This window comes from Lepidochelys kempii, chromosome 1, assembly GCF_965140265.1.
Source record: "Lepidochelys kempii isolate rLepKem1 chromosome 1, rLepKem1.hap2, whole genome shotgun sequence".
Lineage (NCBI taxonomy): Eukaryota > Metazoa > Chordata > Testudines > Cheloniidae > Lepidochelys > Lepidochelys kempii.
The window spans coordinates 118931473-118953889 of record NC_133256.1 but is presented as its reverse complement, the minus strand read 5'-3'; the positions used below and the strand labels follow the sequence as shown (position 1 = coordinate 118953889).

At 43.4% G+C, this 22417-nt stretch overlaps 1 protein-coding gene across 17 annotated transcripts in view; it reads right to left on the bottom strand.

Annotated features, from left to right (window-relative positions):
- The window catches only part of INPP4A (inositol polyphosphate-4-phosphatase type I A), a 198048-nt gene that overhangs the window by 61759 nt on the left and 113872 nt on the right, over window positions 1-22417 (bottom strand). For 15 of the 17 annotated variants that reach the window (XM_073352748.1, XM_073352639.1, XM_073352707.1 and 12 more), the window contains 6 exons: window positions 12681-12748; window positions 10331-10558; window positions 9273-9317; window positions 4801-4919; window positions 4569-4685; window positions 1315-1394 (listed from right to left, as the gene is read on the bottom strand). In XM_073352748.1, the coding sequence (XP_073208849.1) occupies window positions 1315-1394; window positions 4569-4685; window positions 4801-4919; window positions 9273-9317; window positions 10331-10436 (467 nt within the window). In that variant the 5' untranslated portion in view covers window positions 10437-10558; window positions 12681-12748. Of the gene's footprint in view, window positions 1-1314; window positions 1395-4568; window positions 4686-4800; window positions 4920-9272; window positions 9318-10330; window positions 10559-12024; window positions 12080-12680; window positions 12749-22417 lie in introns of all 17 variants that reach the window. The other 2 variants (XM_073352666.1, XM_073352688.1) reach the window with 2 other exon arrangements.

Genomic DNA, 22417 nt, shown 5'->3' with positions numbered 1-22417 from the left:
TGCCTTGGTCATCTCTTACCTTCACTAATGCAACCTCCTTTATGCTTCTCCCACCAATTCCTTCAGGGCTTTCAATATGCTGCTGCTGCAATCATCTTCCTCTCCAGTGTCTCTGACCATGCTAATCCCCTACCAAGATCCCTTCACTGATTTCCCTTCGCATCACGTTCAAGTTTCTCACCTTCACCTTTAACCCTCTCTAGCAATGTCACCCACAGTTACACCTTTGAGCTCAGTTCCTTCTAATCTCCTCCTGCTCCCCTCACTCTGCACAAGCTTCCTAACTTCTCCCACACTTGATTTCATACCTCCAAGCTGACCCCTAAGGGTTGGATTGTGTCCCTGTTCTTTGGCACCAAGCTACCATCCCCACAAGACACTCTCCTCCCATGACGCTTTTCAACGTTAATCCACCCAGTAAATTATTTTTTAAAATAATATTGAAGATATCTGCTCTGCTTTGAGACTGGTTCTTCCTATAGCTAGAGTGTTGTAAGGACAAACACACTAAAGTCTGTGAGATGCTCAGATACTACAGAAATGGAGACCATATAAATACCTTACATAGATAAGTAGAGAAACAAGGTAGGTGAGGTAATATCTTTTATTGGACCAATTTCTGTTGGTGAGAGAGAGACACTTTCAAGCTTACAGAGAGCTCAGTAGCTAAGATATCCAATGTAAATAAGAAAAGCTTCTGGTTTTCCAGGGTCTCCTCTGTCTGTCTCTCTCACTCTCACACACCTTAGATATCAGTATAGTTAAGAGTAGCCAGTTTTGCCAGTGTGTGTACTGTGTGTACTGCAGTACACACACACACACCCTGCATGCCAAGGCAATTTGATGAAATACACAAAGAGAAAAGAAATTGCACTTGTGGGTACACTTTCAACTTGCGGAATTAAAGACAACTCCCAACAAACAATTACAGCTTTCTCATTCCTTGTTCCCTGCATGCTTTGCCACCAAAAATCTATCCCAATATTTGAAAAGGTTCTTATGTTCTACATGTTTTAAACATCACCCAATAACTGATTTTCATTAGTAGAGCCCCTGAACTTCGAACACTTATTTTTAATTAAAAATCAAAAACAATTTTCACAACCTGCTCTCGGGCCCTACTAATCACAATGTTAGGAATCAGAGTAACAGCCATGTTAGTCTGTATTCGCAAAAAGAAAAGGAGTACTTGTGGCACCTTAGAGACTAACCAATTTATACATTGGTTAGTCTCTAAGGTGCCACAAGTACTCCTTTTCTTTTTGAGAATGTTAGGAATGTTAGTTTCTGATGGACTGAAACGGCATTACAAACCTTAGTGTTAAATGCAATCTATGGCTCTTCTCCTGAAGTAATTCCTTTACAGTGAACATTCCAGAACCCAATAAATACATCTGAAAAGAGGAACATTATTAGTGCAGAAATTTCAATTCATAAAGCACCTGTCCATAAGCGCAAGTCGTGTACAAGGAATAAACATTACAATTATAAATAAACATTTAAGAACAAAATACTATTACGAATAATAATAAACTACCCAACCAGGCCCAGAAAGCATAAAAAAACAAACAAACAAAAACCCCTACTACCTTGGGGATTTTTCCCTTGAGGAAAACAAGACCTTCGCTTTTGCTGGGCTTGAGGAAAAGGACTCTCCCAACACACACAAGCCAAACCAAAGGCATGGAAATGGTGCAGTCTTGCATGGAAGAGCAAAAGGGGTGACCTTCACTCTCTATGTTAATGGGTCAGAGAACAAGCTCAGTATTTCCATCCAAGCAATAATAATGAAAGTCCTGACTGTGCCCCCCACCCCAAAGGCTTATGGGCAAAAGAGAAGATTGGGTAGGACCAGGGAGACATATCATCCTCCTATTGACTCTCAAAGACTCTACAACCTCAGACTGTGTCATCTATTCTGCACAGCCACCCCACTGAGACTCTGAGGCAGCCACAGATAGGGGGAGTCGAGTCATGGGATACCCTGATGGAGCCACAGCGCCAGGGAGTCATGGGAGAACAGGCAATGGGGCCAGAGCCAGTGCAGACAGAGGCAGATTAAGATTTAGTGAGGCCCTGGGCACAAAGCACATTTGGACCCAGGAGCACCAGAACCAGGGGGAACCACGGGGCCATGCCCTGCCCACTTTTTACCATGGGCATAGTAGCTTCAGGCAGGTGCACAGCAGCAGCAGCAGGGGCAAGCTGATCACCTTCCTGGTGGGGGGAGGCCTCAATACCCCCTTGCCACGAGGCTCGGGTTGCCAACTTTCTAATTGCAGAAAACCGAACACCCTTGCCTGTCCCCTGTCCCCACCTCTGCCTTGTCCCTTCTCTGAGGCCCCACCCCTGCTCACTCCATCCCCCCTCCCTCTGTTGCTCACTCTACACCACCCTCACTCACTTTCACCAGGCTGGGGCAGGGAATTGCGGTGCAGGAGAGGGCTCTAGGGTGGGGCCAGAAATCAGGGGTTCAGGGTGAAGGAGGGGGCTCTGGGCTGGGGCAGGGGGTTAGAGTGCAGGAAGGGGTGAGGGCTCTGGCTGGGGTGTGGGCTCTGGGCTGGGGATGAGGGATTTGGGATGCAGAAAGGGGTTCCGACCTGGGGCAGGGGGTTGAGGTGCGGGAGGGGGTTTTGAGCTGTGCCAGGGGGTGCAGGCTCTGGGAGAGAGTTTGGGTGCAGGAGGGGGCGCAGGCTCCATCTGGGTGGCACTGACCTCAGGCAGCTCCCGGAAGCAGCAACATGTCTAGCTCCTAGGCAGAGGGGCCGGGGCCTCTGTGCACTGCCCGCGCCTGCAAATGCCACCCCCGCAGCTCCCATTGGCCATGGTGCCCGGCCTCCCTGGCCACCCCGAGCCTACAGGCCACAGGGACATGGCAGTCACTTCCAGGAGCCGCAGGGAGCCTGCAGTAGCCCCGCTGCACCGCCCACTGGATTTTTAGCAGCCCGGTCAGCACTGCCGCCAGGGTCCCTTTTCAACACGGCAATCCAGTCGAAAACCGGACGCCAGGCAACCTTACACAGGGCCCTGCCCCTGCTCCTCCTCTTCCCAAGGCCCCGCCCCCTGGCCAGGCCAAAAACCAGAGCCAGACCATGATAAGAGCTCCCCGGGGAACTCAGACTACTGTGGGGAGCCCCAGGCCCTCCCTCTGCCCTGGGCAGCATGCCCTGGGGTGCGAAGACATGGGCTGGGGGCGACTCTCAGGCACCCTGGCACCGCCCAGGGAAGGTGGAGGGTCCGGGGCTTCCCACAGCAGCTGAGGTTCCTTGGGGCGGCTCTTACCATAACGTGGCTCTGGCTTTTGGCCTACCCAGCAGGCAGGGACTCTGGGGAAAGAAGAAGAGCAGGGGGTGGGCCACAAATCTGGTGCTGGTGGCCCCCCATTTCTACACAGTTTCCAGCGCTCCTGAGGGGGCCCTGAATTGGCCAGGGCCCCTCACCTTGGCCACCTGTAGAGTGAAGGCGGGGTCTGAATCTATGGATTTTCCTATGAGGAAGCAAACCCCACCCTCTCAATGGGGCAACGCCAGGAGTGGGGGGAACTTCAGTGTGAGAATCCATCTGAAGACTCCCTTCTCCAAAATTTTCTTTTGCTCATTCTTCTGCAGAAGGGGACGAGCTGGGTCGAAGTTATTACTTTTTCTTGGACTTCAGTTTGTTAGTAGGTAATACACACATCAGAGGGTGAGTGTCAATCATAACATTCACTTCAGGCTGTCCTTTACTGAGATGATGTTTGAACAGAGAATGAGTAATTCCTCAGGCATATAAATTCAAGGGCTGATCCAGAGTATCCTTATGTCAGAAAACAGATTGCATGGTTGCTTTCCTGAATGCATCTTCTGGCATTTTTGCTTCAGAAACAACCCTCTATTTTGCAATTCAGGAATTTTTGAAAAGCAAGACTGAGGTGTCAGAAGGTTGCAAGGATTTTGATGTTGTGGAACTCCATATGCTGCTAAGCAATGATAAACTGGCAGTGCTAAGTGTTTTTGAATAAGAGGATGCACAGTGTTCATACTGAAATTAAAAACTACTCAAAAATCATGGAGCTTCCCCCCCACCCCCAGTTTTCATCAAGAACTGGAAAGTGGGCTCATTTTTGAGAAAAATTATCCTAAGATAGGCCCAATTTTGAGGGAAAATGGCTTTGCATGCAGATTCTTAGGTTTTTCACTTGTTTTCAATGAACAATTGTAAAGAAAAAATTACTGTGAAGCAAAATTTGGGGTTTGTGGAATTACACACAGCCAAATTGCAATAATTTTCATATAAAAACCCTCAAAACACTTTTTTTTTTAAATTTCACACAACTCTAATTTGAGGCCAACAGAGACTATCATTCTAATTTAGAACAGAGTGCCACAAAGATGGCACCTTTCACTTTAAACGTGTAGGGCATATTTCAGCCTTTAAATGTGTAGGACACACCAAATTAAGAGCTTTGCAGGGGGCCCCAATGTAAGAACAGGTTTCATCGTACATGAGGTGAAAATCCAGAGCTTTGGTTTAATTTAGAGCAACAGAAATGACAGAAGGATTATGAAGGAATACACAAGTGCACTTACTGTTCCCTGAGATCTATCTTTGACGTCGTACACAGAAAGTTTGATTTGCGTCATTTGATTGATAAGAGAGTCTTGAAAAAAAGCAATACTGCTTAGAAAGATAGGATTATTTGTTCCCTATGATTATAAACAAGAAAAAAGTAATATTAATGCAGTGTGATGTATGTTGAAATAAATGTTCCTTATACTAGCTTCAACCTTAAATCAAGAGCAATAATATACCACCACTTACCTCAATAATCTCTGTCTGTGCATGCTTTGTCCAGAATGCCTGAGGAGGTGTAGTGACACTCACTGCGACAAAAGTATTTGGTTTTCGATCTAGCGATGGTGTGAGCAACTCACTGCAAACTTTAGAGGTTTAAGAATATAATTTTTAAAGTCATGGTCTTTCTGACATTGTCCAAAATTCTACAGCTCTCATAAACATGTATAATACAAAGAGTGGGCAAGTGATGAAGGGCCAAATTTTCAGTATGCTTCTGTTTTGTGCATAGGTACAACACTCACGTTTGTGCATGCAAAAAACTACTGCACACAAAGATCAGGTAGTCAGATTTGCAGTTACCAACTATGCATATGCAAATGTGGGTATTTTTACACACACAAAAGATAGAACATACACAAAACTGGAACGTGCTGTGGGGTCCCAGCTGCAATTTAAAATTAGTCTCCCCCAGAAGAACCACTGTGAGAGGCTGGTAGTGCAACCATCACCCTTCCCCTCAGGCACTACTGTTCATAATGGCACAAGGGGGTATTTCTCCAGTGGAAAGCTCATGGGCACGGTGTGCATGAAATAAGCCTGCATTCTGCTGAACTCTTTGATCAATAGTATCTTCTCAAGGATATCATTGGGAGTGCTTGAATACCAGCCATGTGTCTGCATTGTAAACAGAAGTAGATGATGGTCCATCAAAACAAGAGGGAACTTTATTTCCTCTAACAAAATTATTGTCCTTTCATTCACCTACAAAGCCATTATTTTAACTACTGTGGAGGGGGACACGGAAGAGGAATCTCCTTCCAAAAACTTTGTATGTGATTGCCTTCCATACATAGCTAAACAGAACTTTGGTATTAAGGCTGATAATCCATGTTGTCTCCAGTTGGAATGCCGTCATTGTGCCTAGAGATACAAGGTGATGAGGTAAAATCTCTTTTTGTACCAACTTCTATTGATGAGAGAGACAAGCTTTCAAGCTTACACAGTGTGTAAGCTCAAAAGCTTGTCTCTCTCACCAACAGAAGCTGATCCACTAAGACAGGGCTGGGCAAACTACGGCCCGCGGAACACATCCAGCCTGCCAGCCATCTTAATCTGGCCCTCAAGCTCCCACTGGGGAGCGGGGTCTGGAGCTTGCCCTGCTCCAGCACTCCATCCGGGGAGCAGGGTCGGGGGGCTGCTCCACACGGCTCCCAGAAGCAGCAGCATGTCCCCCCCTCTGGCTCCTCTGCACTCCAAACACCACCCCCACAGCTCCCATTGGCCGAGAACAGTAGCCAATGGGAGCTGCAGGGGCAGCACCTGTGGACGGGGTAGCATGCGGCAGCGCCTGCGGACAGGGCAGCACACAGCAGAGCTGCCTGGCTGTGCCTCTGCGTAGGAGGTACATGCTGCTATTTCCAGGAGCTGCTTGAGGTAAGTGCCGCCTGGAGCCTGCACTCCTGAGCCACCCCCGCATGCTCCAACCCCCTGCCCCAGCCCTGATCTCCCTCCCACCCTCCGAACCCCTCGGTCCCAGCCTGGAGCACCCTCCTGTACCCCAAACCCCTCATCCTCAGCCCCACCCCAGAGCCTGCACCCCCAGCTGGAGCCCTCATGCCCCCTGCCCCACCCCAGTGTCCCCTCCCGCACTCTGAACTCCTCATTTCGGGCCGCACCCCAGATCATAGAATCATAGAATATCAGGGTTGGAAGGGACCCCAGAAGGTCATCTAGTCCAACCCCCTGCTCAAAGCAGGACCAATTCCCAGTTAAATCATCCCAGCCAGGGCTTTGTCAAGCCTGACCTTAAAAACCTCTAAGGAAGGAGATTCTACCACCTCCCTAGGTAACGCATTCCAGTGTTTCACCACCCTCTTAGTGAAAAAGTTTTTCCTAATATCCAATCTAAACCTCCCCCACTGCAACTTGAGACCATTACTCCTCGTTCTGTCATCTGCTACCATTGAGAACAGTCTAGAGCCAACCTCTTTGGAACCCCCTTTCAGGTAGTTGAAAGCAGCTATCAAATCCCCCCTCATTCTTCTCTTCTGCAGGCTAAACAATCCCAGCTCCCTCAGCCTCTCCTCATAACTCATGTATTCCAGTCCCCTAATCATTTTTGTTGCCCTTCGCTGGACTCTCTCCAATTTATCCACATCCTTCTTGAAGTGTGGGGCCCAAAACTGGACACAGTACTCCAGATGAGGCCTCACCAATGTCGAATAGAGGGGAACGATCACGTCCCTCGATCTGCTCGCTATGCCCCTACTTATACATCCCAAAATGCCATTGGCCTTCTTGGCAACAAGGGCACACTGCTGACTCATATCCAGCTTCTCGTCCACTGTCACCCCTAGGTCCTTTTCCGCAGAACTGCTGCCTAGCCATTCAGTCCCTAGTCTGTAGCTGTGCATTGGGTTCTTCCGTCCTAAGTGCAGGACCCTTCACTTATCCTTATTGAACCTCATCAGATTCCTTTTGGCCCAATCTTCCAATTGGTCTAGGTCCTTCTGTATCCTATCCCTCCCCTCCAGCGTATCTACCACTCCTCCCAGTTTAGTATCATCCGCAAATTTGCTGAGAGTGCAATCCACACCATCCTCCAGATCATTTATGAAGATATTGAATAAAACCGGCCCCAGGACCGACCCTTGGGGCACTCCACTTGATACCGGCTGCCAACTAGACATGGAGCCATTGATCACTACCCGTTGAGCCCGACAATTTAGTCAGCTTTCTACCCACCTAATATTGCATTCATCCAGCCCATACTTCCTTAACTTGCTGACAAGAATACTATGGGAGACCTTGTCAAAAGCTTTGCTAAAGTCAAGAAACAATACATCCACTGCTTTCCCTTCATCCACAGAACCAGTAATCTCATCATAAAAGGCGATTAGATTAGTCAGGCATGACCTTCCCTTGGTGAATCCATGCTGGCTGTTCCTGATCACTTTCCTCTCATGCAAGTGCTTCAGGATTGATTCTTTGAGGACCTGCTCCATGATTTTTCCAGGGACTGAGGTGAGGCTGACTGGCCTGTAGTTCCCAGGATCTTCCTTCTTCCCTTTTTTAAAGATTGGCACTACATTAGCCTTTTTCCAGTCGTCCGGGACTTCCCCGGTTCGCCACGAGTTTTCAAAGATAATGGCCAGTGGCTCTGCAATCACAGCCGCCAATTCCTTCAGCACTCTCGGATGCAACTCGTCCGGCCCCATGGACTTGTGCACGTCCAGCTTTTCTAAATAGTCCCTAACCGCCTCTATCTCCACAGAGGGCTGGCCATCTCTTCCGCATTTTGTGATGCCCAGCGCAGCAGTCTGGGAGCTGACCTTGTTAGTGAAGACAGAGGCAAAAATCCCACACTCCCCGCCAGAGCCCTCACCCCCTCCTGCACCCCAACCCCAATTTCGTGAGCATTCATGGCCCTCCATACAATTTCTATACCCAGATGTGGCCCTCGGGCCAAAAAGTTTTCCCACCCCTGCACTAAGAGAAATTATCTCACTCACCTTGTGTCTCTAATATCTTGGGACCAACACAGCTACAAAAACACTGCGTGTATGATTATGCCTACATTTTCCCCACCATGGTCCACATTATGACTGAAAGTTGGTGACTAGATGTACAGCATTAACTCTAAAATTTGTCTGTGCTAGGCAACCTCTTGATGTAACCTAAATAGTATTGCAGTGCTGAATACTTTTTTATTTTCTTTGCTCATCTATCAGACTGTAGCTGAAGCCATAAAAAAATAAGTAATTCAGATTCTGTGGAATGACAACACACGGATTCAGATTCAGTATTAAACATACCTATTACTGGTTTCCAATTTTCATTTAAAAACCACTGTCAGATCATAAAGCTTTCAAACTTTTGTAAATTAGTTACTCAGCCAGGAACGTGCTCCACAAACGGAACTTTTGAATTTTCATTGAGAAGCTGCGTTTCTTCTAGTTTTCAGACAGGTTAACTGATGCACGAAGAGGTCAAAATAACTTGTCCAAAGTCATTCAACCAGCCACATTTTTAACCATGTTAGAAATCAGGACACTTCTGGGACTCATATTAACCACGTGACTGCAGGAAAGAATGTATAACTGGCAGTGGATAACCACTGGAAAACATTCTGTCCTAAAATATTTGTCATCCATTTATGCAGGTGTGTAATTTTCTTAAAGATTCATAGTGCTAACAAATTGAGATTGAAGCAACAATCTCAATCTCGAACTCATTAAATCTAAAAGTACAGAAGAAGTTTTAACCTATAGACTTCCAAAGTATAGCATAGTTGGTTCACTCCAGCCTATCATGCTATCTGTCAAGACCCTTTTACAGAAAGCAGGGAAAGCTCCATACAAATGCAAGTGCATATCCCTCTCAACACTTATTTGTATGGTAGCCCTTTCCAGATCAACACTGGTAAAAAAATATTCAACAGCAAATCCCATGAAAACCAGAAACGGTTTTAAAAAGTGTCATTAAAAACTACTGACCTAAGCTGAACTCTAAAATTGGCTCATCTGGATCCTGGATGTTTCCTGTAGAGCAGAAAAATTAGTAAAAGGTTAACTCTCCATTGTTCTCATACAATTCTTGAATTGAAGTTACAGTTAGAGAGGGGAAACATTTTAGGGAATCTATAGAACATTTTATGTGACTTTTTTTTAATTCAGTGAAGCTTGAAAAACTATTTTAAAATATTTACATATTACATCTTTAACACCTGCAAAGCCACTGGATTAAAAAAATTTAAGGCAATGGTTATGGGTTTTTTTTAAGTGCCTAAGTGACTTAGGAGCCCAAGTCCCATTTTCAAAAGCAACAAATACTTAGAATCCTACATCTCACTGAAAGGCACCTAAATGAGATTAAGCCTTGTCTATACTAGAAAGTGGAACCATTTCAATACTGACATAGTTAAAATGGTTTAACTCCCCTAGGGTGGAAGTAGTTACACAGGTATGAGTGTGCTTATACCAGTATAATTATCCCCTTACAGGAAGGGGAATCAGCTATATGACTATAAGGCACCTTTATAATGGCTAACACTAGGGCTTGTACCAGTATAATCATATCAGTTAAAAAATATCACATCCCTAACCAAATTGGGATCACATTCAAGTGTCGTCCAGGCCTTAAGTTACTTAGATGCTGTTGAGGATTTTACCCAATGCCTAAAGTGCGGGTTACCCAGACAGTTCGCACACACACATTCACACTTCCTCTCTTCCTCCCATCCTCTTCATCTCTGAGCCTTGTTCTGGAGCTTTGTTTTCCTTTGGCTTGTCCAATGATCATGGAAGATCTAGCCTAATCTAGCCTTCTCCTCCCTGCTGCCACTTCTAGTTCCTTGTCTATAAAATAGGGCAAAATAAGTTTTTAAAAGGCAGTCTATTGGTATTTGAATTTCAGGATAATCCCTCCATCGCATGCACTGAGGATAAACAGGAATGTTTAAAACTTCCAAAAAACAACAAAGATTTTGAAAAAATAATAATGTAAGTATGTCTGAAAGGAATATGTAGGCACCAGATGATGCAAAGGTGCTTACCTGCCAGAGACAGACCTAGCATGTCAGAGGCAATGTCAATAGTGGAGGCCCGTTGCACAGTGCGGGATTTTGCACCATGGCGGGGGCTGTGTTCTCTTGCTGTCATTTTGTCATGAAGAACACGTCTCTTCTTGCTGCTAGACGTTAGTGATTTGTCTTGCCGAAGTATGAGAGTGGAGCAGATTGTCGCCAGTCGCTAATCCTCCAATATCACCGTGCTAAGCATAACTAAAACAAAATTAAAATGACCATTGTCAACTCACTGTAACAGTGGCAAATCTATAGATTTAAAATTACCTTAAGTAACTCTGATAGAAAGCTAAATGCTGGTAAAATGCAAGGTAACAATTCACATGATTCATGCTTCTGTAGGACTTTTAATGAAAACTGTCTAAATACAGTACAACTTGCAAAAAAGGCTTTTCTGTCAGGTATCTCTCAACCCTGATCTCTATTAGACAAAGGGAAGAGAGCAGCTGCTGTGTTAACTTAAGTGATTACATCTTTAATGACGTTTGGTGGTTCTCATAACCCCAGGGGATTGAGAGTAAATTTGTCTGATGTGGCCTCTTTCTGTAGAAATAGGACAATAGATAAGGTCAGAGGGAGAATGGCCAGCAGAATATAAATAGAAGACAGGAAATGCTGTGGTTAGCAGTCAACAAACTCTTCCATTTTAGAATCTACCACCATTAAAAAAGGTATAAACCTAAAAATATGACAGATCAGGGATATTTTACTGTGCAGCATTGTACCCTGTTGTTTTTAAAGATTAATTATTAATAAACCTCATTACCATCAGGCAAGTTATTAACAATATTAATAATCATTACATTTTATAACTCACATTCCAACTGCAGACAATTTTAAAATGGAAGAGGAAAGATTTTCATGCACAATTAAGCTGTTGAACTCCTTGAACATGATATGAATTAGTCCAATAATATATAAAAATAATGCCAACATTCCCGGTGCATATTAGACAAGATAAATACAAGGGAGCTGTGATCTTCTTCCCCATATGGTGCCAGAAAGAAAGATGTGGGCCAGTACAGGCAAGGAGAGAAAAGTATGATCTAAGGCCTGCTAAATTTGATTAGGTTGATTAATTTGAAGGTTTCCTTCCTCCCTCAGTTACATTAACACTGCAGTTATGAAACTTTTCTATATATTTCATAACATTGTTGTGGCAACTCTTTCCAACTAAGAAGAACAAGAAGAAAAATACAACAAATGGAAACGTAGTGACTGTGACCACACACGCATTATTCTTGCTTCTAATGCCTCTATAACACTTCATTCTATCATGAAACCTTTCAACCACTCTGGACAGAGATATTTTTTTCCTTACAGGATTATGAGACAAATAATAAGGCCAACGTTTGTGAGCACAGAACTAACTAAATTTTAAAACAGGAAACTCACTTTGGGGTGAGTTGAGAGAAGGAATTGTTGACCATCTGCTCCCAGAACCAGCAGATGGGCCACCCTATAATTCAATTCAGAATGAATAGCATTCCTTGCACATAAGAATTTATGCATCAACTGAAAGTGCCTATAAATCAATGAAGTGATGTAAATCAGTTCCAAGTGAAAAAAGGAACACTAATTAAATCAGTAAACCAAAAGATGAGAGACTTGCATACTTCATCCCCAAAAGTGTTAGCATGCATCATAACGAACTATACTCTTACCATAGCATGACAGTAAGCAATTGAAGCAGATAGTTTTCCAATTCTTCTAATTCATCTGATGGTTAATAAAGAGGCAGTCATCATAGAAAAGTATTTAATTTCACAAGATTTGCTCAAGTAGGAGATCTGTCATGACTCTCCACCAGCTTCCAAATCCTCACACTCCCCCAATTTGTTTTCCTTTGAGTATTAGATTTTAGCTGACTGCTTCTGTATATAAAATGGTCTCTTACTGGTAACTCTGTTAACGTCAGCATTCTAGTGGAATGTAACATTGTCACAAGAGATATATGGAGGGATCTAGGCTCAGTGCCATAAAAGAACAAATCATACAAATACTTTAATTTTGTGGATAAATAATATGTTCTTATGACAGTAGGTCAAGAAACAGCTTGGGCAGATAAAGGAGACTGCCACTTCTCCAGCCAAAACCTCTGCAACTGTTGGAGCCCTTAAAACAGATCAATATTCAAAATTGAAAGACAAATTATCTTAGTTTTCAAGCTGAAGAACTCCTATTTAAAATACCAAATATGATCATTTTCAGAAACCTTACATACCCTTGATTATTCATCTAAATTACAAATTAAACAATTTTAAATTCCACTTGGTGATACATTTTTATTTCATAGAAAATTCATACAGAGCATACTCACTGAGGGCTGTTTTCCTCCTGTGAGACAGTGTTGTTTTGCATTTCTTAAAATCAGATTTAAGGTCACATCTAAAAATAAACAGTAGTATTTATAAATGCATGCACTTACAGTTTTATGAAGACTTACACCATTTCAAAGTTGTATTTTATCAAATAATTGCATTTGTACTCCTAATTGTAGCCCATTCCCTTATAATTAGAGAGCTGCATATGTGCTTCCTAGTTGTCACATAGTTTTGCTGTGTGATAAGCGTTGCAACAGGTTTAGCAAAAGCATGTAAGTTTGACAGACAGCTTACTTCCAAACAAAATTAGCAAGGGCAACAGCCAATCATAACAGAAACAAAGAGTAACAAACTAACACTAAGGGGGACTGATTTCAAATCAGCATTTGGTGAGTGGATGAGACAACAGGAAGAAAAATATGCTAAAATATTTACACAAAAGTCTAAAAAGCTGTAAGTATATAACTGTCAGAATGTGAGTGGTGGGTTTTTGTTTTTTTCATACTACCCTTGCTTTTCTATAGCTAAGTCTGGACTCAAACCCACAATTTTTACAATACTTTGTAATGGCGGGAAACAAGCATTGCAAAAAGAAAGAGAAAACAAGTTATTTATAAATACATCATGGGATAACTGGAGGTTTGTATTTGTTAGTGGTTCAGTTTCTCCAGAGTAAATTTAAGGCCCTAAAAAGCAGAAAAGAGAACTAAATAACTTTAAACTTAAAGGAGTATGAAAATCCCACCATACTTAAGCATCTTGCAAAGGGCACACTATGATGAAAGTGGGTTGGGAGAACCGCACTCTATATTTTTTGCTTTTTACTAGAGTCCAAGCAGGCCATGTTTGTGCTACAAATTGTAATTGGCGCAAACTGTGGTTACATCAGCATACAGCTGCTAAAGTGTGTATAATTGCTTGGAGGTGTACATTATTTGGTTCTGCGCCATAGGTAGCCCCACTGTGCCATGCATAGCTGTCTGGCGAAATGCCTTTTCAAAATTTTTGCAATATGGGATATAGATGACTTAACTAGAGACCTCTGGGAGCTAAGGGTCAAGTTCAAAGCATGCAACTTTCTCCATCTCCTCATCCCATCCATAGCCCATAATTTTTGCACCTTTTTAAAAAAAAATCCCACAAACCCACGCGGCACTTTTTGGTCTCTGTCATTTCTGACAGAAATGGGTGCTTCGGGGCTTGAGCACCCACGTTGAAAAATTTGGTGGGTGCTCTGCACCCACCAGCAGCCAAGCTGAACACTAAATACGTTCTTATAAGACTAATACCTGTTTTGAGCAAAACTAACACATGGGTGAACTGGTCTGGTCTCTAGCTATAAGTTTGTCAGTTCTTAGCTAATGCCTGTAGCCTGGGCAAGAACTAGCATCTGGTTTGCCAGTATCACAACCGGATTTACAATCACAACAGAAAGGGGAAGATAAGTTTCAAAATTCTTTTCCCTCATTGTCATAAACACTTCTGATAAGACCCGCTTATTGAGACTTCAGCTTTGGAGCACCTCAGTATGGCACTGCTCCCCAGCCGCAGCCATGGTGAATATAGCTTATAAAAAGTGAGGAGAGGAAAGGATTTTCCGTTGCATGAAGCTAAGAAATTTCAGTCCCTATTCCATGGGTACTAACATAGGGCAACGGCACTGGATGTTGACACTATTTTCCACAAGCGGTGGTGATTTTAGCCAATATCTCACTCCTCAGGGTAACAAACGCACAGAGCTCAGCTGCGACTGGCATCTGGAAGCTGCCCAGACCCATATGTTGCTAGCCTTTTTATTACGACTCCAGCCAAACTCACTGCACAGTGGCATGGGAAAGTGCCCTACCACAGAGGAAGAAATAAGGCAGCCTTCCCTAGAAGCCCTCGGAGAAGATTGCAGAGTATCTCCATGAAATTTGCATTGAAATCTGTCAGGAGAATTAAAGGGACATCCCTATGTACATAAAGAAGTACACCATATCCTCATCCTCCGCCCCCCCTCCCCCCACCGCCAATCCTACAGGTAAATAAAAAGCAGAGGCAAACTCTACCTCTGTTGCACCCATACCTCTTCTTGATTGAGTAAAACAATGAGAAGTCAGGTTTCAGAGTAGCAGCCGTGTTAGTCTGTATCCGCAAAAAGAAAAGGAGTACTTGTGGCACTTTAGAGACTAACCAATTTATTTGAGCATAAGCTTTCCTGAGCTACAGCTCACTTCATCGGATGCAATACCGGTCTTGTTAACTCAATACCGGTCTTGTTAACTTGGGGACAGGCTGGTTGCCATCTCTAAGTTTAAACCTTGCAAGGAAAAATGGATGCACGCAAGTTACCCAAGTCCCTTCCCCTTCACCAGGCTCATCCACACTCATCTGGTGGGACTGGCTAGACTGTGGCAGAGTCTTGAACAGGTCCAGGCTTGTCGTATGGCTGGAGTCCCCCACTGCATCTCTGCCTCTCCTCCTCGCGGTTCACACCACAGGACTCTGTCGTGGGCTCCTCCAAGGTATTCACAGTGGTTGCAGTGTGCAGGTGGAGTCCCTGCTAACTATGACATGCAGTTTGTTGTAAAAGCAACAGGCCTGTGGGAGCAGCATCAGATCTATTATTGTTCTCCCTGGTCCTGTGATATCCCTGGTGAAGTTCCTTCACTTGCATGCAAAACAAATGCTGATCCCAGTTGTACCCCATTGTCTGCTTCACCCATGCCATCTGCTCATAGATGTCCACTTTTCTATGTCTGGTCTGTAGCTGTATTTGCACAGCTTCTTCCCCCACAACCCAAGGAGAGATCTAGGTCTACTCTAAGCAGGAGTGTGTCTAGTGCATGGAGTTGGCCTAGTTGGTTGGGAGAGTGGCACACAACAAGATGAGCACACCTGGCAGCTCACGCAAGGTGGGCAATCTGGAAAAGGCATTTCAAAAACACACACAGGAGGGGTGTGCCTTCCAGTCTCTGTGACCCCCGGGCAGTGGAGTTTAAAATTTTAACCAGAGAGGTGACTGGCACAGGGAGTAGGGCACTGTGTGACAGCTGTTGGAGGACTGTTAGGGTTTATACAGGTCACACAGAGTCCACACTTGCGCTGCATCAACCTCTGGAGGTCGACCATGGCTCAACATTCTTCAGGGAGGCGGTTCTACTGCATTGTTGTAATAGGGTGCTTATGTCTGCCACAGACAAATTTGAGTGTAGACACATGCACAAATAGGTTGACGCAAGGTAACTTACGTTGCCCTAACTTTGTAGTGTAGGACTAGGCCAGGCCTTGTTACTCAAGCTTGCTTAAGGACATGGTCCAAAAGAGGACAGGCACAGGAGGTTAGGTGGAAAGAAACAGGCTGCAGCTTTATTAAAGTAGTTCAGGTACAAATCAATGGAGGCATAATCCTTTCCAAACTAAAGCTTATATAATACTAATGGACTAGGTTGCTTCCTTCTGCTACCCAAAACCGCTGTCCCACCGAATAAACCCAGTGGCCCCAATGATACACATAATCCAGTCAGGATGCCTAGCCACACCCAGTCTGGAACATGCAAATTGAGCCATCGCATATGTAGATTATGAGTTTGTTCACTGAAAAAAAATGACCCATCGCTGACAATGGGTGTAACTGACTCCGTACCGAACATGTTTTTGCTGCAAGTGAAGGCTTCATCCATGGTTTCTGAAGTGGTGCGGAATACAGTTTGCCTTTGTCACACTAACCGCCACACTATGTTCATCATCAGCTCAGCAGCACCCATTGTTATCACTATGGCCAGCAGTAGCTCATTTTTATTGTGCAGAAAAGGCTTGTGACAGACTGTATTCTGTCATATGAGCAATACTGAGTACCGCCGCCTACCACCCCTGTACTCAGGCTCCAAAAAGCTGATCTTTATCAGATGCCATTTCAAGAACCCTACAACACTCACCAAGGACTATCTGCTTGGCTGCATCTCTCCATATGCCATAGGCTTAAGATTTAAAACTATCAACTCCACAACTGTGATATGCATCCCAACAATCTGAATGATGTTGAGGAAATGCAGGTTACCTCTGTGCCCCAAATTCGGACCTTCACAAACAGAAACTAATATCCTCACTTCCATCTCAGTCACTTTGCAAGTATAAAATCACTCACAGCTGTTTAGTCTGCTTCAGTCTTCACACTCTTCTGGAAAACAGCTTAACCATCCCCATGAAACAGCACACAAGTCAGCAAAGATCAATCCCTTTTCATCCTGAAACTCCCTCTTCTTTCCTAGCCCCTTCTCCTCCAACTCTCCCCGCACATGCACCATACATAAATAATTATGGGAACAAGGGTAACCAAAATTCACACAAAGGCAGGAGAAGGAGACCACTCCACATACAACACCACCTGAAACCAAAGAAGAAACCCTACTTTCTCTCAACTGTCTATTTCAACATGTTTCAAACTTTTTGAGCTGAGCCACAATTTTTGGTTGCGCCCCCTCCAACCCAGACAAAAATAGACACATGCAAGGCTGGGTGGCCACCTGGTGTGAGTAAGGGGGTGGACATGTCACTCCCTCCCCAAGCCACACTGCGTGGGCTGGCATCACAGATAGCCGCCCGAGCATTCCTCTGTGCTCCCCTACAGGGGTGCGCCCCAGTCTGAAAACCTCTGCTCTATTTCTATGCCATTGCACATGCTCTGGCCACAGAGCTACATCCCAGGATTGGGGGAGAAGAGTGGCAGAGGAGGAATCTCTATCACTGACTTACATGTGTGAAGAAAACAAAAGAGAATCTCATAATCACTGACACTATCACTGAGGTCTGGATCCTTACAAGTGGGTGCAACGGTTCTGTCCAGTCAAATCAGTGCAGATCACCACATTCCTACCAGAGCACTACATTCCAAGTGCACTTGTGGACCAACCAAGAAAGGACAAAATACTTCTGAAAATGGCCGGGGGTTGTGACCATCCAAGGAATTTATCATCATTTCCATGAAGGAGTTGTGGGGTGGTGGAGGTCGTGGTGAAGATTGAACTACCATAATTATAATAACTGTCAGGACTTCATAAATGCTTCCATTACCACACTGCCAAATCAGACTAGAGAAGCTGTTACTGTTCAATGTGCTTTGGAGAATCAGAGAAGTAAAGCAAATAAAAACCTGAAGCAAATACTCACCAACAACCACATACCACACAACAGAACCACTAACCTAGGAACTTATCCTTGCAACAAAGCCCGTTGCCAATTGTGCCCACATATCTATTCAGGGGACACCATCACAGGGCCTAATAACATCAGCCACACTATCAGAGGCTCGTTCACCTGCACATCCACCAATGTGATATATGCCATCATGTGCCAGCAATGCCCCTCTGCCATGTACATTGGTCAAACTGGACAGTCTCTATGTAAAAGAATAAATGGACACAAATCAGATGTCAAGAATTATAACATTCATAAACCAGTCGGAGAACACTTCAATCTCTCTGGTCACGCAATCACAGACATGAAGGTCGCTATCTTAAAACAAAAAAACTTCAAATCCAGACTCCAGCGAGAAACTGCTGAATTGGAATTCATTTGCAAATTGGATACTATTAATTTAGGCTTAAATAGAGACTGGGAGTGGCTAAGTCATTATGCAAGGTAGCTTATTTCCTCTTGTTTTTTCCTCCCCCCCCCCCCCCCCCGATGTTCTGGTTTAACTTGGATTTAAACTTGGAGAGTGGTCAGTTTGGATGAGCTATTACCAGCAGGAGAGTGAGTTTGTGTGTGTATGGGGGTGGGGGGGATGTGAGAAAACCTGGATTTGTGCTGGAAATGGCCCACCTTAATTATGCACATTGTAGGGAGAATGGTCACTTTGGATGAGCTATTACCAGCAGGATAGTGAGTTTGTGTGTGTGGTTTTTTTTGGGAGGGGGGTGAGAGAACCTGGATTTGTGCAGGAAATGGCCCAACTTTATTATCATGCACATTGTGTAAAGAGTTGTCACTTTGGATGGGCTATCACCAGCAGGAGAGTGAATTTGTGTGAGGGGGTGGAGGGTGAGAAAACCTGGATTTGTGCTGGAAATGGCCCAACCTGATGATCACTTTAGATAAGCTATTACCAGCAGGACAGTGGGATGGGAGGAGGTATTTTTTCATATTCTCTGTGTATAAATAAAGTCTGCTGCAGTTTCCACGGCATGCATCCGATGAAGTGAGCTGTAGCTCACGAAAGCTCATGCTCAAATAAATTGGTTAGTCTCTAAGGTGCCACAAGTACTCCTTTTCTTTTTGAGAAAAGTAACTGGCTCTCTCAGATCGCTTCCTAGGAAGAACACTCCCATGCTCAGAGACCATTTCACTAATTTGCAACGAACCATGAAAGCCACTTTTCCAAGAAGCTTGTAAAAGTAAGCATTCAGACCCACACTTTGACAACTTGTGGGGCAGTGGGCAAAAGAACCAGTTCTGTGGTTTTAAGCCAACTGAGAGTACCTCCCCACCACGAAAATTCTCACCCACCAACTATGGCCAGGTTCTAGCCTTTTTGCACAACCTGAGCAGCACAAAGAGGCTGTATCCTAACTGAGACATTGGTCCTCTGTCTATTATCAAGGGAACCCCCCCCCCAATCTACTGTTAATTGGCTCAACGATCCCTCGTTGAAAAGAGTTTTGATTACCATGAACCAAAAAGGTCCTCCCAATAGTGCCCAGCCAGGTACCAATCATTCTTACTCTTTATTATGCTAAAATTGAGTGCCTGCAGGTGGCAAGAAGCCACCAGCTGGAGGGCAGGAAGTGCATTAAAGAAAATGAATACAAATACATTCATGCAGTGTGGAAATCCCCCAATACATCCTTTCACTGACAATTCGACTAAGTGCCGTGTAAACTACAGGAAGTGGTTTTCTTCCTTTTCCCACACCCTTCTCCACCTACTTAGATATGACCTATAAATCACACTGTTTTTCTTCTTGATCATCCTACAAAAGTTATTAGAAGCTTTAAAAAACTCAGTTAATCTAGAAACTAATTTTAACCACACTGTGATATTTGGGAGCACTTAACTGGAAACTGCAATTTAGGCCATTTAATTAATCATCTCCTTGTGTAAATGAAGGCAATTTGTATGTATTCACAACTGAAAAATAAGCAGCAGACTCATTTTTTAAAATTTAATTTACTCATGATCAAAATATTGCCATTTCTTTAGTTCTATCTCCATTAATACAAAATATGTACGCCTACATCTGAAAGCAAATATTAATTACAGAAATAAATAGCCCGTTAAGCAGAAAGATCTGTATACAATAGCTAGAAAGAACAAAAAGCATGGTTATGTTCTGTTTTGTAGAATTTTTAAACATCTTCATCAACTAGAAGAGAGAACAACGCAATTAAAACCATAAGTCTTGCTACAACACAGTTTGAAATTCAACCACCAATCATTTTACCACAAAAAGAAAAACAAAAAACAGCTTACAGTATCTATCATTTAAATGAATTTTTACCTTTTTCCCATGAACTATGGCGGCTACATTCTGATGCAGTTTCTCGTTCATGGAGTGATTTCTCTATGATTTACAACATGGGTACAGGGCTATATAGGACCTCTCTGGAAATCTACAGTTGTGTAGAACTTGAGTCTCCCACTGTTTTCCCACTTGTATCATGCAAGAAAGAGATGAAAGCCTGCTCACTTTCTCCATGGTGTAGGCTGCTACAAGCACAGCAGGCTACGCTCCAGTTTCTCTACTGGCTCCCAGTCAATTTCAGATGCCAGTCTCAGGCCTTGGTCCCAACCTTCAAAGCAATTCATGGACCAAGACCATTCAAGACATTTATTGGCCAAGGACCAGCTACATTCAAGACCAAATTTTTTATCTATGAATTGCCAAGACACTTGCGCTCTTGTGGGCCAAAGCACAGCACATGAAGCCCAGGACAAACTGCATGAGAGCTGGTAACAAAACATTCTCGGTTGAGGGGATCCAGCTCGTGAACAAACTTTTAGAGCAGCAGTTCTCAACCCACTGCCCGTAACAAACTGATAAACCAATCAACCAAAACAAACCACAAGGGAGGCAGGCCATATGCTCTATGAAGTCCATTAAGGATTTCATTATGGTTATTGGTTTTATGTGGAAGGCACTCAAATTGCCGTCCATTTCTGGGCAAACAGATAATGTGAATGAGCTGGGGGGAGACAGGAGAAAATACAGAGAAAAAGCACTGAAATGAATAAAAATACATTTGTAAATCAGAAATTTGACACTCATTTTGTTGGAATGCAAGCGTGACTTACAGCAAAATCAATAAATTGAACCATAAAGATTCCTTTCAACCACCCCATATGCTAATGTACTATATTTAATAAAGCCATTTTATTCTGATCACAAAGTAATCCAACAATCATAGAATCATGTGTTGATACTATTTTCTTAATTTTGCATATATGTTTAGTGCATTATATCCAGGTACTGCCTTGTCTTCCTAGCATACAGTAGGCCACAACTCTGCAATAGGACCCTGCACTAGGGACATGAGAAAGTATACCCCAAGGTTTAGTCTGCTATTGAGGTTTGCTGAATGACTACAGACTGCTGAATCGGGACATAGGTATGTTGAAGTGTCTCACTAGTTTTGTCCATTTTACATGGCACTTCTGTAACTTGCAATTATTCAACACTTATTTTTAAATGTCTAAAAAATGCACACATATAAATATGCCAGAGGACAAGCTTAAAATATGTGATTTCTTTGAGTTTCATCCACTGTAACTAATTGACCCAGCAAATGAAGCAATTAATTGGTAAAAAAATCAATGATAAACAAAGGAGCTATATTCCACAGCTGTTATTACTGGGATTAATGCAGTGTAATTTATGGCACTAATATAAATATATAAATGCAATTTTTCCCAACAGTTTTCAATTGGTACTGTTACGAATTATACGGCCCAAAATAAAGTCATATATGCAGATATGCTAACTTTTCCTTAACAGTACTTAAGTCTTCAATAACCACCACCCCCATATATATATTACATAATTAAATGTTTGTTATACATAGCATAAAATATGTGCACTGCTGAAACAATATTCTTAGCTTAACCATTTAAGAACAATTTATAAGTACCAGAATATTAATATCATAGTATTTAGGGTAAGAAAAATATTTTGCTACAAATATTTCATATATTATGCAGGCACTGAGTGCAGTAATACCTCATATCGTCACTGATCTAGGATTATGTTGATATCTTTCTAGTGAAATAACTGTTTCGGTTCCAGAGGTCTGTTACCCTTTTTATTGCCTTCATTGATAATTTCTGGTACATTAATAGATTGTACTGCGTTGAGATATACAAGAGCTGGAATTGCAAACTCAGTATTTCATTAATTTCACAGTATATTTTGCTGTAAAATCTGTTCAGACGACATTCAAACAGCATGTATGGAGTCCTAATTTGGATGACATTGTTCTAGATTTGGTAAACTCATACTGGCTATTCATCGTTCTGGCCAGAGTTCTGGGGACTGTGTCAACTGCCACCTGAGGATTTGTTTGTTTCTTTGCAACAATGCCAGCCTCGCGCCACGAGATGGCACAATGTAGACCAGCTAGGCAAATAGCTGGTGACAGTCCACAACGTTCTGTTCACTCCGCTCCTCTTACCTGCTGCAGGTGGTGTCTGCATGCAGAGAGGCAGGAGGCTCACAGACAGAGAGGGGCATAGGCAGCGAGTTATATGGGCCCATGGT